The 14,905-nt window shown below is 45.2% G+C and overlaps 2 protein-coding genes across 3 annotated transcripts in view; one reads left to right on the top strand and one right to left on the bottom strand.

Moving 5' to 3' along the window:
- Det (baculoviral IAP repeat containing deterin) overlaps positions 1 to 5,212 on the bottom strand; it is a 53,914-nt gene extending 48,702 nt beyond the window's left edge. The window contains exon 1 of the mRNA XM_071664102.1: positions 5,046 to 5,212. Coding sequence (XP_071520203.1) covers positions 5,046 to 5,096 — 51 coding nt within the window. The 5' untranslated portion in view covers positions 5,097 to 5,212. The remainder of the gene's footprint in view (positions 1 to 5,045) is intronic.
- LOC139749816 (ATP-dependent translocase ABCB1-like) overlaps positions 1 to 14,905 on the top strand; it is a 63,620-nt gene that overhangs the window by 32,245 nt on the left and 16,470 nt on the right. For both annotated transcript variants that reach the window (XM_071664096.1, XM_071664097.1), the window contains exons 2-10: positions 3,456 to 3,630; positions 6,387 to 6,519; positions 7,297 to 7,523; positions 9,002 to 9,155; positions 9,672 to 9,772; positions 10,301 to 10,472; positions 10,959 to 11,083; positions 12,485 to 12,677; positions 13,247 to 13,424. In XM_071664096.1, the coding sequence (XP_071520197.1) occupies positions 3,500 to 3,630; positions 6,387 to 6,519; positions 7,297 to 7,523; positions 9,002 to 9,155; positions 9,672 to 9,772; positions 10,301 to 10,472; positions 10,959 to 11,083; positions 12,485 to 12,677; positions 13,247 to 13,424 (1,414 nt within the window). In that variant the 5' untranslated portion in view covers positions 3,456 to 3,499. The remainder of the gene's footprint in view (positions 1 to 3,455; positions 3,631 to 6,386; positions 6,520 to 7,296; positions 7,524 to 9,001; positions 9,156 to 9,671; positions 9,773 to 10,300; positions 10,473 to 10,958; positions 11,084 to 12,484; positions 12,678 to 13,246; positions 13,425 to 14,905) is intronic.

Below are 14,905 nucleotides of genomic sequence, written 5' to 3'. Positions count from 1 at the left end.
ATTTGGTCTCCCCTTTCTCGTTGTTCCCTCCACTTCTGACACATATATATATATCCTCTTTATCAACTTACATACATATCCTCTTTATCAACTTTTCGTCTCATATTCTCTCCATATGTCCAACAACCCATTTTAGCACACCCTCTTCACCTATTTCAACCGCACTCTCTCTCTCTCTTTCTTACCAAACATCTTTCTTACGCTTTCATGACTTAATCAAACCATCTCACGCTACATTTTGTCCTTAGATATTTCATTTCCAACAGATTCACCCTCCCCGCACGGTATCATTTTGGCCCACTGTCCTCGTGAGCTATCTTCATTCTAATATTCGTATATAAACAAGTATGAGCGCCACAGATATCGTGTGGTCACTCGTTCACTGACAAGATAAACAAACCTGCCTGAAGAAGAGATTCACCAGGAAATCACCATTACTTTAAAGACCATCGCTTTTTTGGAACAGAGGGGGCCAGGTGAGGATATTCCCTCAAAGGCCCAGTCCTCTGTTCTTAACGCTACCTCGCTAACGCGGGAAATGGCGAATAGTTTAAAAGAAAGAAAGAAGAAATATATATATATATATATATATATATATATATATATATATATATATATATATATATATATATAATTTTTTTTTTTTTTTTCATACTATTCGCCATTTCCCGCGATAGCGAGGTAGCGTTAAGAACAGAGGACTGGGCCTTTGAGGGAATATCCTCACCTGGCCCTCTTCTCTGTTCCTTCTTTTGGATAATTATAAAAAAAAAACGAGAGGGGAGGATTTCCAGCCCCCCGCTCCCATATATATATATATATATATATATTTTTTTTTTTTTTTTTTTTTTTTTTTTTTTTTTATACTTTGTCGCTGTCTCCCGCGTTTGCGAGGTAGCGCAAGGAAACAGACGAAAGAAATGGCCCCCCCCCCCCCATACACATGTACATACGTCCACACACGCAAATATACATACCTACACAGCTTTCCATGGTTTACCCCAGACGCTTCACATGCCTTGATTCAATCCACTGACAGCACGTCAACCTCTGTATACCACATCGCTCCAATTCACTCTATTCCTTGCCCTCCTTTCACCCTCCTGCGTGTTCAGGCCCCGATCACACAAAATCTTTTTCACTCCATCTGCCCAGGTGCATATGCACCAATAATCACCCACCTCTCTCCATCAACTTTCAATTTTACCCATATTAATCGAGAATTTACTTTCTTACATTCTATCACATACTCCCACAACTCCTGTTTAAGGAGTATTGCTACTCCTTCCCTTGCTCTTGTCCTCTCACTAACCCCTGACTTCACTCCCCAGACATTTCCAAACCACTCTTCCCCTTTACCCTTGAGCTTCGTTTCACTCAGAGCCAAAACATCCAGGTTCCTTTCCTCAAACATACTACCTATCTCTCCTTTTTTCACATCTTGGTTACATCCACACACATTTAGGCACCCCACTCTGAGCCTTCGAGGAGGATGATCACTCCCCGCGTGACTCCTTCTTCTGTTTCCCATTTTAGAAAGTTAATACAAGGAGGGGAGGATTTCCGGCCCCCCGCTCCCGATATATATAAAGTCTGTTCCTGAAGACGGATGTCGCTCAAGAACGTAACGCCGCCATGATGAAATAGATACAACTAATAGATCTATCTAAAGGAAACGAATATATATATATATAATATATATATATATATATATATATATTCGTTTCCTTTAGATAGATCTATTAGTTGTATCTATTTCATCATGGCGGCGTTACGTTCTTGAGCGACATCCGTCTTCAGGAACAGACTTTTAGTCTTCAGCGAACACTGACAGTGCGGGAGCGACTCGCTCCCACAGCCGAGGACCAACGTTTGTCTTGGGCAAAGACAAACGTTTGCCATCGAAGGAATGACCTCATTCCCTTAGGAACGTTATATTCCCATCACGACTTTGTCACTGTGGATGAGCGTTACAGCAGCGAGAACTTTGTTATTGTGGACGAGCGTTACAGGAGCGACGGGTCTCGCTATGCGTTACGTCGGTATTATAATCCTCGTCAGATGGTTGTTGTGGCGAGGGGAACCCGGCTCGTATTGGACTTCTCATTTTCTATCGGCATGAGCGCATTTCCATTTTCAGTTAGATGGTCAAGTCTCTCCAGCCAGGACTATGTTGATCAATAGGGCGACCAGCCACGGGTGTGCGGCGCTGGCACAGCACCCCCGAGACGTGCATGTTATGTCACCACAACGATCGTGTTGTCCTCCAGCAATTTAGGATCACACAGAAATTACCTCATATCTCTACTGTACTTTTCCTTAGCAAGGATCTATGATAATGTGTGTGTGTGTGTGTGTGTGTGTTGTGGTATGGAGACCATGTTTAGTCTCAGCTATAAGGAAGACGTCTGGCTTACTGTCTTCTGCTCGACTCTTAAATCCAAACTCATTTCTCATTCCCCCATTAAACCATTGGCATTCGTATCCAAAACCTTTAGCAAAGACCGTCCTGTGTTTTACGCCGGATGGGAATCTATCTAGGCCTTTTAAACTCTGCCTGGCTACCTTCTCTTATTTTCTACCCTCTGTACTTTGTTTTCACATTCCTCAAACTCATTCCCCGTCTTATCATTTTTCTAATGATCTTCTTTTATAGCTGCACTTTTATGAGTGTTTTATTGTCCGTCCGAATGTAGACTATGTGGTTCCTTCAATCCTGTATGGTACAGTAGGAGATCCCATCCCTCGTCTGCACTACACACTCATCCCTCTAGTCCCTTCTATACCATGAATCATCTCCATGTCTATAATTTGCAGTACCTCCACGATTTTCCCGCCCTCCCCTCTGAGTCCTGCCCTTTTCTATTTTCAATATGAATCCTCTTTAGGACGACGAAAAAGAAATGACATTTCTATCCAGCATTTCTTTTGCTTAAGGTATTCTCCATTACAGACGAATGCGAAGGAATACCAATGAGTTCAAGAAGCAATAAACCACTGGGTCCTGTCGAGGCTAATTGTAAAAATCCTTTTCTGTTGGTCGACGTCAACCATACCATAGAAATTCCAACCTATGTAACACGTCCCCTTACAACATGTAACATTCTCTCGGTGGTTTGGGTTCGGCAACAAAAACTACTTTTCTCTTTTTTTTTCCCTCCTGGATAACAACCATCTTTGTACGAGAGTGATTATCTCGCATTCTCAGAACGGAGCAATATGGGAACAAGTACTACGAAATTAGCTCGACCACGACACGATACTCGACGAGGCATTAAATCAAATGTGTGTGTGTGTGTGTGTGTGTGTGTGTGTGTGTGTGTGTAGCGCTGACAGGCGAGCTCAAGGGTGCGCTTATACAATGTTTACCTCGTGTCCGCTATACTGGCTCTTACGAATCGTCTAAATTCTTACCCCTGAATCTTATGGCTCGTTTTACATTCGCCTCCACACAGGTATGCCATTCCACCCAGAGAGAGGGTCCAGCAGCGTGTAGAAGATGGTGACCACCTCCGCCACGGAGGAGTCTTTCCTGGACTCCATCGGCAATGGAGCAGCCAATCCAGAGAAGAAGGTGGCCAACAGTGGGTTCGGCCGGTACACCAAAGTGGACATCCTGCCGGCGAACGGGTCAGTCAGTCAGTCAGTCAGTCAGTCAGTCAGTCAGTCAGTCACACACACACACACACACACACACACACCTCATTCGTGAGGAGTCGCACCCCACCAAGGGTCATCTTCACTACTTTAGGCAACTCAGTCACGCACGGTTCGTTCCTCCACTCTTCCTTCCACACCCTACGTAAGTAAGCCAGTCAGTTGCACGTCAACAGAGGCTATGAATAAAGCCACTGGGTATCTGACTCTTTACTACGGTCACTTATACTATAGCAAGAAGTTAGTCACACTCGCAAGTGACTCATTTAATAACAGAGACACCACTATATCACTTTTATCACTTATCATTTTCGATCAGTCAATCATACTTTAGCAGTGGGTTGGTGGGTGTTCTACATTTCATGAGTCTTTGACGTCATTATGGGTCAGTCATACTTGACTTATTCAGTCAGTCACACTTATTCAGTCAGTCACATATCATTGCTCAGTCACACTACACAAGGGGACACCTTACACCACACAACTGCTTGTGACACGTAACCATGAGTAGGTCTCGTGTCACCACAGGTCCCTTCGTACTCTACAATGGGGCTGTCACGTCACACGTAACCGTACCCTACAATGGGGCTGTCACGCCACACGTTACCATACTCTACAATGGGGCTGTCACGTCACACGTAACCATACACTACAATGGGGCAGTCACGTCACACGTTACCATACACTACAATGGGGCTGTCACGTCACATGTTACCATACTCTACAATGGGGCTGTCACGCCACACGTTACCATATGCTACAATGGGGGCTGTCACGTCACACGTTACCATACTCTACAATGGGCAATGGGGCTGTCACGTCACACGTTACCATACCCTACAATGGGGCTGTCACGTCACACGTTACCATACTCTACAATGGGGCTGTCACGTCACACGTTACCATACACTACAATGGGGCTGTCACGTCACACGTTACCATACCCTACAATGGGGCTATCACGTCACACGTTACCATACTCTACAATGGGGTTGTCACGTCACGAAGCCTAGTGTTCTATCGGATTCTACCTTGCACCTTCGCAGTGCTCACTTCATTTTAGGGTTACCGGAGATTATCGTACTTAAATCTTCTGAATCATTTTTCATCATCCACATCTAATAGGTCAACAGAATCCATTATTGTGGCATAGTATCCCTGTGTGAAACTTCGTATTTACGTAGGAACATGGAAGGTCCTTTAACACAACTGAATATTACCAGTTACGCCAGTTTGTCCATGGTAATCACCCGCTGTAGATGAATTCTTTTCAGTCACACTGTATCTCTGAGGCTTCATAGTATGATATGCAGGTCCAAACAAGGGACAAGGGATGTCACACTTCACCATGAGATGGTCATACTTCACCATGAGAAGGTCATACTTACGTTTGGGTGTCTCACACTTGACTTGCCTGTGGAACTGTCACACTTGACCATGGTCCGTCACACTTGAGCACGAGCCAGTCACACTTCACCATGGATCCATCTCACCTCACAATGAGTTGGTCACACTTCACTTTTAATCCGTCACACTTCACGATGGATCCGTCACACTCCACCATGGGTCCGCCACACTTCAATATAGATCCGTCACATTCCACCATAGGTCCGCCACACTTCAAATATAGATCCGTCACACTCCACCATGGGTCCGCCACACTTCAATATAGATCTGTCACACTCCACCATGGGTCCGCCACACTTCAATATAGATCCGTCACACTCCACCATGGGTCCGCCACACTTCAAATATAGATCCGTCACACTCCACCATGGGTCTGCCACACTTCAATATAGATCTGTCACACTCCACCATGGGTCCGCCACACTTCAATATAGATCCGTCACACTCCACCACGGGTCCGCCACACTTCAAATATAGATCCGTCACACTCCACCATGCGTCCGTCACACTTCAAATATAGATCCGTCACACTCCACCATGCGTCCGTCACACCTCGCCACAGGTAAAGCTATACTTGCCTGTGTGCACTGGTTATCACCTAAATAAACTTTACGGGCCGCCCCTTTTTGACCTGGTAATTGCTAACAGGCCCTTCTGCCCTTGCCTCGCTCCTGCAACTTCCCGGATCTCACTCACAAAATACAGTCCTGAACGGGAGTGTAAACTGACAGCAGCCAGAGTGGTGGGTGTTAAGTGTATTTATCATTTAATGCGACTAGTGTACTCACTATTAATTGAGGATTTACCATGTGATTATAAACTATTTTCAAGTGATTCTGTCAGAGAGAAAAAAATATATATATTGATGCATGAATAGACAATGGCACGTCACACTTCACCTTGGGATTGTCACACTTCACCATTGAGGGAGAAGAGGAGGAGGAGGAGGAGGAGGAGGAGGAGGAGGAGGAGGAGGGGTCAGTCAGTCACACTTCACATTCTCATACACACTTGACCAGAGGTCAATCATGCTTCATATCTCATCGCGAGCCCAACATTAGCTGCACCATCGCCACAAGGGTAACTAAATTACGCCGCCAGTTAAGTCATTTAAGTACATAAGTCATCCATCTTGATCATCCATGGATCACTTACACACTTCACACACACACACACACTTCTCCACCTCACTTCAGTCAGCCACACCATCATCACGCTGGGCCAATCATAATGCACGTCGGACATGGCCTTCAATTGTGATTGGTAGTTACGACTACTTCGATGACGACTTACGGTGATGAGGGCCTTTTTTTTTTTCCCAGGTACGAATCAGACACAAAAGACTTCGAGGATGGTAAGAAGAAGAAGAGGAAGAAGAAGGACGGTGATAAGGAAGGAGAGAAAGAGGGAGCTGAGAAGGAGAAGAAACTACCACCTGTCCCTGTGTTTCAGATGGTAAGTCACTCATGACAGATGGTCACAGATGGTTCTCGGGTTTGTCCGCTGCTGACGCCGAGCACCGTCAAATGCTATATATATATATATATATATATATATATATATATATATATATATATATATATATATATATACAGGCACACCCCCGCATAAACACACACAACACAAGAGTGTAAGAACTCCCTTCCCATAAATTAGGAAATGGATAATCATAGATTGGTAATGAAACTCACACACACACACACACACACACACACACACACACAATATCAGGGAAGTATAAGGTATGTCAGATGAACGTGGTTAAAGATACAGGCGGGATCAGTGTATCAGTGCGCCTGCGTTGCGCCACAACGAACAACAGGAGATGTATAGACGTAAAGGTCATGGATGAGTCTTGGACTGGAATAAAAGAAATCATGTTCCAGCCAAAGAGGAGCGGCTGGAGATTGAATGACTGTCACTCAAAAGACTACGAGAGGGTGAAGGCGGGCAGTGGTGGATGTGTATACATCATTTACAAACGCGTATTGTATACATTATTTACCACATGATTATATTCGTATTGTATACATTATTTACCACATGATTATGTTTATGAAGTATTTAGATAACCCTGTCAGGAAAAAAAGAAAAGAAAGAAGGAGCAATAGACAATCATAGAGTGATCGTAGGCATTATACATCCTGCAGTTTATATCTTGGAGTGATCCTAGGCATTATACATCCTGCAGTTTAGGTGCTGGAGTGATCCTAGTCATTATACATCCTGCAGTTTCGGTATGCCAACGTGCGAGAGAGGTGTCTGATGATGGTAGCAGTGCTGGCGGCTATGATAGCCGGGGTGTGCATGCCCGCCATGTTCGTCCTCTTCGGCGACATCACGAACGCCTTCGTCTACAACGAGCTCACGGCGACGCTCTCCAACGGCACGAACAACACCGAGCTCCTGGAGAGCATCATGCAGGCCTACCCACAGATAGCCAACCTCACACAGGAGGAGTGAGTTGTGTGTCGTTGCCCTTGCCTCAGGGCGACATCTTGTTGCCCTTGCCTCAGGGCGACATCTTGTTGCCCTTACCTCAGGGTGACATCTTGTTGCCCTTGCCTGAAGGCGACATCTTGTTGCCCTTGCCTCAGGGCGACATCTTGTTGCCCTTACCTCAGGGTGACATCTTGTTGCCCTTGCCTGAAGGCGACATCTTGTTGCCCTTGCCTCAGGGCGACATCTTGTTGCCCTTGCCTCAGGGCGACATCTTGTTGCCCTTACCTCAGGGCGACATCTTGTTGCCCTTACCTCAGGGCGACATCTTGTTGCCCTTACCTCAGGGCGACATCTTGTTGCCCTTACCTCAGGGCGACATCTTGTTGCCCTTACCTCAGGGCGACATCTTGTTGCCCTTACCTCAGGGCGACATCTTGTTGCCCTTACCTCAGGGCGACATCTTGGTGCCCTTGCCTTAGGGCGACATCTTGTTGCCCTTACCTCAGGGCGACATCTTGTTGCCCTTACCTCAGGGCGACATCTTGTTGCCCTTACCTCAGGGCGACATCTTGTTGCCCTTACCTCAGGGCGACATCTTGTTGCCCTTACCTCAGGGCGACATCTTGTTGCCCTTGCCTTAGGGCGACATCTTGTTGCCCTTACCTCAGGGCGACATCTTGTTGCCCTTACCTCAGGGCGACATCTTGTTGCCCTTGCCTCAGGGCGACATCTTGTTGCCCTTACCTCAGAACACTGCACGTGGTTACCCTAGATATCATCTGAACACTGCACGTGGTTACCTTAGGTGTCATCCTAACACTGCACGTGGTTACCCTAGATATCATCTGAACACTGCACGTGGTTACCCTAGATATCATCTGAACACTGCACGTGGTTACCATAGGTGTCATCCTAACACTGCACGTGGTTACCATAGGTGTCATCCTAACACTGCACGTGGTTACCCTAGCTATCATCAGAACATTACACGTGGTTACCCTAGCTATCATCCTAGCACTGCACGTGGTTACCATAGCTATCATCCTAACACTGCACGTGGTTAGGTTAGGTGTCATCCTAACACTGCACGTGGTTACCATAGGTGTCATCCTAACACTACACGTGGTTACCATAGGTGTCATCCTAACACTGCACGTGGTTACCCTAGCTATCATCAGAACATTACACGTGGTTACCCTAGCTATCATCCTAGCACTGCACGTGGTTACCATAGGTGTCATCCTAACACTACACGTGGTTACCATAGCTATCATCCTAGGACTGCACGTGGTTACCATAGGTGTCATCCTAACACTACACGTGGTTACCATAGCTATCATCCTAGCACTGCACGTGGTTACCATAGGTGTCATCCTAACGCTGCACGTGGTTACCATAGCTATCATCCTAGTACTGCACGTGGTTAACATAGGTGTCATCCTAACACTGCACGTGGTTACCATATGCTGACCGTGTTGTGCTGGTGATCCTACAGGGTGTTGCAGCAGCTGAGGGATGTCTACAGTGGCACGGGCGACTTCTTCGGGGAGGTGATCAAGTTTGGGGTGGGTACGTTCATCGTCGGCCTGGCCCAGATGGTCCTGGGTTACGTCTTCGTCTCTGCCTTGAACTACACCGCTGAGGGACAGGTGAGGAAGACGGTGCTTGAGAGAGAGAGAGAGAGAGAGAGAGAGAGAGAGAGAGAGAGAGAGAGAGAGAGAGAGAGAGAGAGAGAGAGAGAGAGAGAGAGAGAGAGAGAGAGAACGAAGAGCTTTCAGTAGGAGCTGGAAGATAATATGCATGAACAGTTGGGAAGATGTAATGAAGAGAAAATATAGTGTTTCCCCTTCAGGAAGACTTTAGGGTCGTTGCTCCACACACTTACCAACCAGTTCTCTCCTCAATGCCCATCTGCACACACACACACACACACACACACACACACACACTCTCTCTCTCTCTCTCTCTCTCTCTCTCTCTCTCTCTCTCTCTCTCTCTCTCTCTCTCTCCCTAACCAATCCAACTGTCAGAATCAAGTCTACAAACACATAAGAACTAGTACAGAGAACTTCTATAAGTATCTTTCTCAATATTTTTTTCCCGTACGTGGGGACAGATGATCTAATGAACGATGACTACATTGCCTTCGTGATTCCCCCCTGCAGGTGTACAGACTTCGGGGCATGTTCCTGCAGAGTATCCTAAGGCAAGAGATCGGCTGGTTCGACACTCACCAGACCAACGACTTCGCCAGCAGAGTCACTGAGTAAGGTCGTGTTCCACGAACTGATTTTTTGGATAGAGATACACGACATTTATCCACTTCCATGACATTTCTTCTTCTCACATCCCTAACAAATTCATCCACTTCCATGACATTTCTTCTTTTCACATTCCTCTGAAATTTATGCTCTACTTTACATTCCACTGTTTCTTGCACGTTAACTGTGATGTAAAGTCTATTTATTTTTAAAATGCCTCCATTAATCTTCAATAGAGGATTAGTAAAGCTTTTTATATAAGATATAGATTACATTTCTTTCACCTTCTGTTATCATCACAGGAATGTCTGAATTACTTAAGAAAGAAAGAAAGAAAAAAAGATAGGCGTAAATTTTTGATAGTCTAATATCCTTTAAGATATTCCCCTTTAAATGCGTCCCCGAGACTGTAGCTTTGCTAAAACAGCCCAACTCTCTGTGAATATACCTGGATCACTGTGAATAAGCATGGCTCTCGATGAATATACCTGGTCGGTTGGCTGAAGTTGATGGGGCTCTGCCGCTGTTCGCAGGGACCTGAACAAGTTGCAGGAGGGGATAGGCGAGAAGGTGGGCATGTACGTGTTCTTCATGACCATCTTCGTCGTGTCCCTCATCAACGCCTTCATCCACAGCTGGAAGCTGACGCTGGTCATCCTCTCTGTCTTCCCGCTCCTTGGCATATCGACCGGCATCATGGCCAAGGTCAGCATTCCGGTTACATTATATGTACATTATGATTACATTCTAATCATATTCGGAATACATTATAATTACATTCTGATTACATCATAATTACATCATTACATTCTGATTACATCATAATTACATTATTACATTCTGATTACATCATAGTTACATTATTACATTCTGATTACATTCTAATTATATTCTTAATCTGTATCACCGTTTCTTTATGTATATATATCCACATTGCTAAGAATTATTCAAGACATCATGAAGAGAAGATCAGCACAGATACCTAAGACATCAAGTGTCCTTAACATTACCTAACGCCTTTTTCTTCACCACAAGAAGATTAGTTACATTTTAAAAACAAAAAGATCACAAAATCACAGGATTACAGACCCTATTTTTCAGTACCAGCGATCAGAACCCAAATTGTTCACTCCCACCTCCCTCGGCATATACCACGCCAGGCATCCTAAAGGTCTCGGAATTCCCCCCCAGTTTCAGTCCAACCTGTCGGCGTTGGAGATGAAGGAGTACGCCCGCGCCGGCAGCATCGCCGAGGAGGTCATCTCCGCCATCCGGACGGTGGTGGCCTTCGGCGGGGAGCAGAAGGAGATTAAGAGGTGAGGAGGAAGGGAGGGAGGTGGTGCGGTGGGGTTCCTGCCGATCTATTCTTACTCTCTCATCCCCCTCCACTCCTTCTCTCTCTCTCTCCACCTTTCTCTCTCTCTCTCTCTCTCTCTCTCTCTCTCTCTCTCTCTCTCTCTCTCTCTCTCTCTATCTATCTATCTATCTCTCTCTCTCTCTCTTGGTAGCTGGCAGAGGAGAGGAGGAGGAGGAAGGAGAGGGGTTAGTGAGGGAACGTACACAGAATGAATGATACGGGAAGACTGTGGTAATGATCATGTGCGGATGTGGGTTTGCTGAGGTGGAGGACTAAGTTGTGGTGGATACGTGTTACCAGTGACTTAATCTCCGTTCGTCCTCCCTGGAGAGCGAGCCACTCCCTCCCTGCCTCCAGCCCTACCTTGATCATAAGGTCTATTATGATTAGTTACCTGGGTATCATTATGATGACCCCAAGGTCTGTAATGTCTCTTGACTGTGTATTTCTAACCAAATGGCTGCATAGATTCAATAAACCGTTTATGATTTTTATTATTATCATTATTATTACCATCATTATCATTATAATCTTTATCATGATTTTACTATCAATGTTATTTCTATCATATATATATATATATATCACACAAATCTCCAACAGCCAGGATCGAACGCGGGACCCCTGTGCAACAGGCGGGAGCGATACCGCTAGGCTATGATCGCTCCTAGCGGTAACGCTTCCGCCTGTTGCACATGGGTCCTGGGTTCGATCCTGGCTGTTGGAGGTTTGTATGTTCTATGAAGGTGCGCGTTCATATGCACTTTGTTTGTATATATATATATATATATATATATATATATATATATATATATATATATATATATATATATATATATCATGAACATCATGGTATATATCCACTGAACATAATCAAGACTTCAGAAATTCACTTCTTTATCACGCACTGATATACACAATAACGATCAATGTGTTTCCAGAGAGGGGAGTAATGTGGGTGAGTTTAAGTGCTACACCGCTCTATAAATGATGAATGATTAATATAATCGCTAGATAATAACAAACTGTCTGGATATAGCTTACCTAACGAGATAAGATATATAATTACAATTATTCCAAGACCTCTTTATAAGAAAGAGTCCTGGTGCTACCCCAACCCTCTCTTTCGAAAGGCTACTGCAGCCCATGGCTGCGTTACATCCAGTAGCAGGGATACATCGACTCCTTTGGAGTGAGAAGTCCTTTGACTGTTACTCCCATTGATACAGTCTCGCCAAAAGTGACTTTTCACTCGTGGTGTAACTACTTCCATGTAGCGATGCCTTTATCTCCGTATGTCATCGTGTTTCTGACTCCTCCTCTCTTCTCCTCCTCCTCCTGGCTCGCCACACCCCTGCAGGTACGAGAGCAACCTGGTGCACGCCCGCAAGGCTGGCGAGAAGCGCGGCCTGGTGACGGGAGCAGGGATGGGCATGGTGTGGCTCCTCATCTATGCCGCGTACTCCTTCGCCTTCTACTACGGCACGGGCCTCATCCTAGCTTCCAGGCCGCCCGAGGGCGACGGATCCTTCGACCCAGCCAGGCTCATTATAGTAGGTGGCTCCGATCGGCTCTGCGTTACGGACTGAATAGACAGGTAATCCCATGGCCTCTGCTTATGGTTGGTTGATATGTGTCGGTAACCTCGGGAAATTCATTGTGCACCCCTTGCTCATCCTGTGAGCGGCAGCGCAAAATGGGTTACAGAGGTCACAAAGGGTCTTAGTCTGACCCCAAGTAGGTTGAGATTACGTAGGATGTTGCAAAGTTTTTGTCTTATCCTTCAAAGGATTCGTATCCTGCTAACAGGATACATCTGGACTTCACTTATCTATTTTTTCATATTTCATTTGTTATTCTCTTTGCATAGATACAAAATAATGTAAAGTCTGTTTCATCTGTGATTTAGACATCATTCCATGAGTTACAAAAAAAAAAAAGGAAAAAGGAAAAGCCTTCGTTTCCTCTCTCTCTCTCTCTCTCTCTCTCTCTCTCTCTCTCTCTCTCTCTCTCTCTCTCTCTGACCTTTTAAAACGACCCACGGCTGCCGACTTGTCGTCGCCACACACCCCCAACATTGTGTCAACGGCAAGATCCTGACATCCTTCCCTCTCTCTCTCAGGTGTTCTTCAGTGTGCTGATGGGAGCCATGAACGTGGGTCAAGCAGCGCCTTACATGGAGGCGTTCAACGTGGCCAGAGGAGCCGCTGCCACCATCTACGACATCGTCGAGAGGAAATCCACCATCGACCCGACCAGTCCACTGGGAGAACGTCCGAAGGACATCAAAGGGACGATCGGTACGTTCCACGATTCTTCATACAAACCAACAAACAAACAACCAAACAAACAAATCAATAAACAATTAAAATAGTTTATAAGCTTCTGTCTTAAAAGCTATGATTGTCTTTGAGTCTTAAAAAAGTAATTCTGATACACGAAATAATTAAAGATTCAAGTTTCCAGTTCCCTTCGCCAAGTAAGACGGGTGACACTATGGTTTACCCTCTTCTTCCTTTGGTAGTGGAGGCTACTGGGGTTGAGCCGACCACATATCCCAGCGGTGGGACTTGAAAAGTGAGAGTGCGTCATTTAAACTAATGATATATCCCGGGGTGGGAAAGCTTGTTATAGACTTGAGGCGAAAGACACTTGTGGTCTGACAACATACCGCAACAGCAGTAGTGTTTCCAAGGTCGCCGAATGAGCGGAGGAAGTGATTCTACCTTATCCTTGGGCTTCATCGCAGAGGCTAAGCAGACTGGAATGTGATGACACACACACACACACACACACACACACACACACACACACACACACACCATGGTTGTGGTACCAGGAATACTGGAAGTTTTTCTTTCAGGTTCGGATCTGCGTCAGTTGATCTGGTAATCGTGTGCACGATCTAAGGCGCTTGATTTTGGTCGGTTGCTGGAAATGTTTCCAGAACTTGTGATGAATCGATGGAGGTACTTCCGGAACTTCTTAGTAGCTGGAAATATTTCCAAAACTTGTGGTTACTCGCTGGAAACATTTCCAGAACTTGCGAACAGTCGATGGAGAAGATAATTCCAGAACTTATGAACAGTGGATGGAAGTATTTCCAAAATTTGTGGTTAGTCGTTGGAAATATATTTCCAGAACTTGCTGTTGGTTGCTGGAAATATTTCCAGAACTTGCTGTTGGTTGCTGGAAATATTTCCAGAACTTGCTGTTGGTTGCTGGAAATATCTCCAGAACTTGCTGTTGGTTGCTGGAAATATTTCCAGAACTTGTGTTTAGTCGATGGAAAATTTTTTCAGTGATTCCAGTCATTGCATCTTTCCAGTTTCGCACTGCATCCAAGACCTCACACTATAGCTGTACACCCTGACAGGCTCAGAGATAAGGTGTTCTAATAACAAGATCCAAATTTCTAAGTCTCCGTCTGGAATGCGCTATTCCATTTCAGACTCTGTGAACTGGTCCTATTTCTATGCTTATATTTCCCAAAGCAAATGTGGAAGGAGGATCTCGAATCCAAACCCTGGTCAGAGAAGATTCCTTTTATCTTTTTTTTTTTTCTTTGTGAAGAACATAGACTTTTTGTGTGGAGAGATATCAAGTGAGAGAGTGTCTTCATAATGTTGGACTGCACCAGCGAATGTCTCTTACCAACAAGGAGAGATGTGTTAGCGGAAATACACTGTAAACTTTGTGTAAGGACAAATACTGTGAATTGCAGTCTCGCTCAGGTCTCGAGGTTTTCAATGTGAAATTTCGATTTTCCAGCAGTCATAGA

Source organism: Panulirus ornatus, chromosome 8 (assembly GCF_036320965.1).
Source record: "Panulirus ornatus isolate Po-2019 chromosome 8, ASM3632096v1, whole genome shotgun sequence".
Lineage (NCBI taxonomy): Eukaryota > Metazoa > Arthropoda > Malacostraca > Decapoda > Palinuridae > Panulirus > Panulirus ornatus.
Note: the sequence above shows the minus strand (reverse complement) of the source record. Positions and strands in the feature narration are given on the sequence as shown.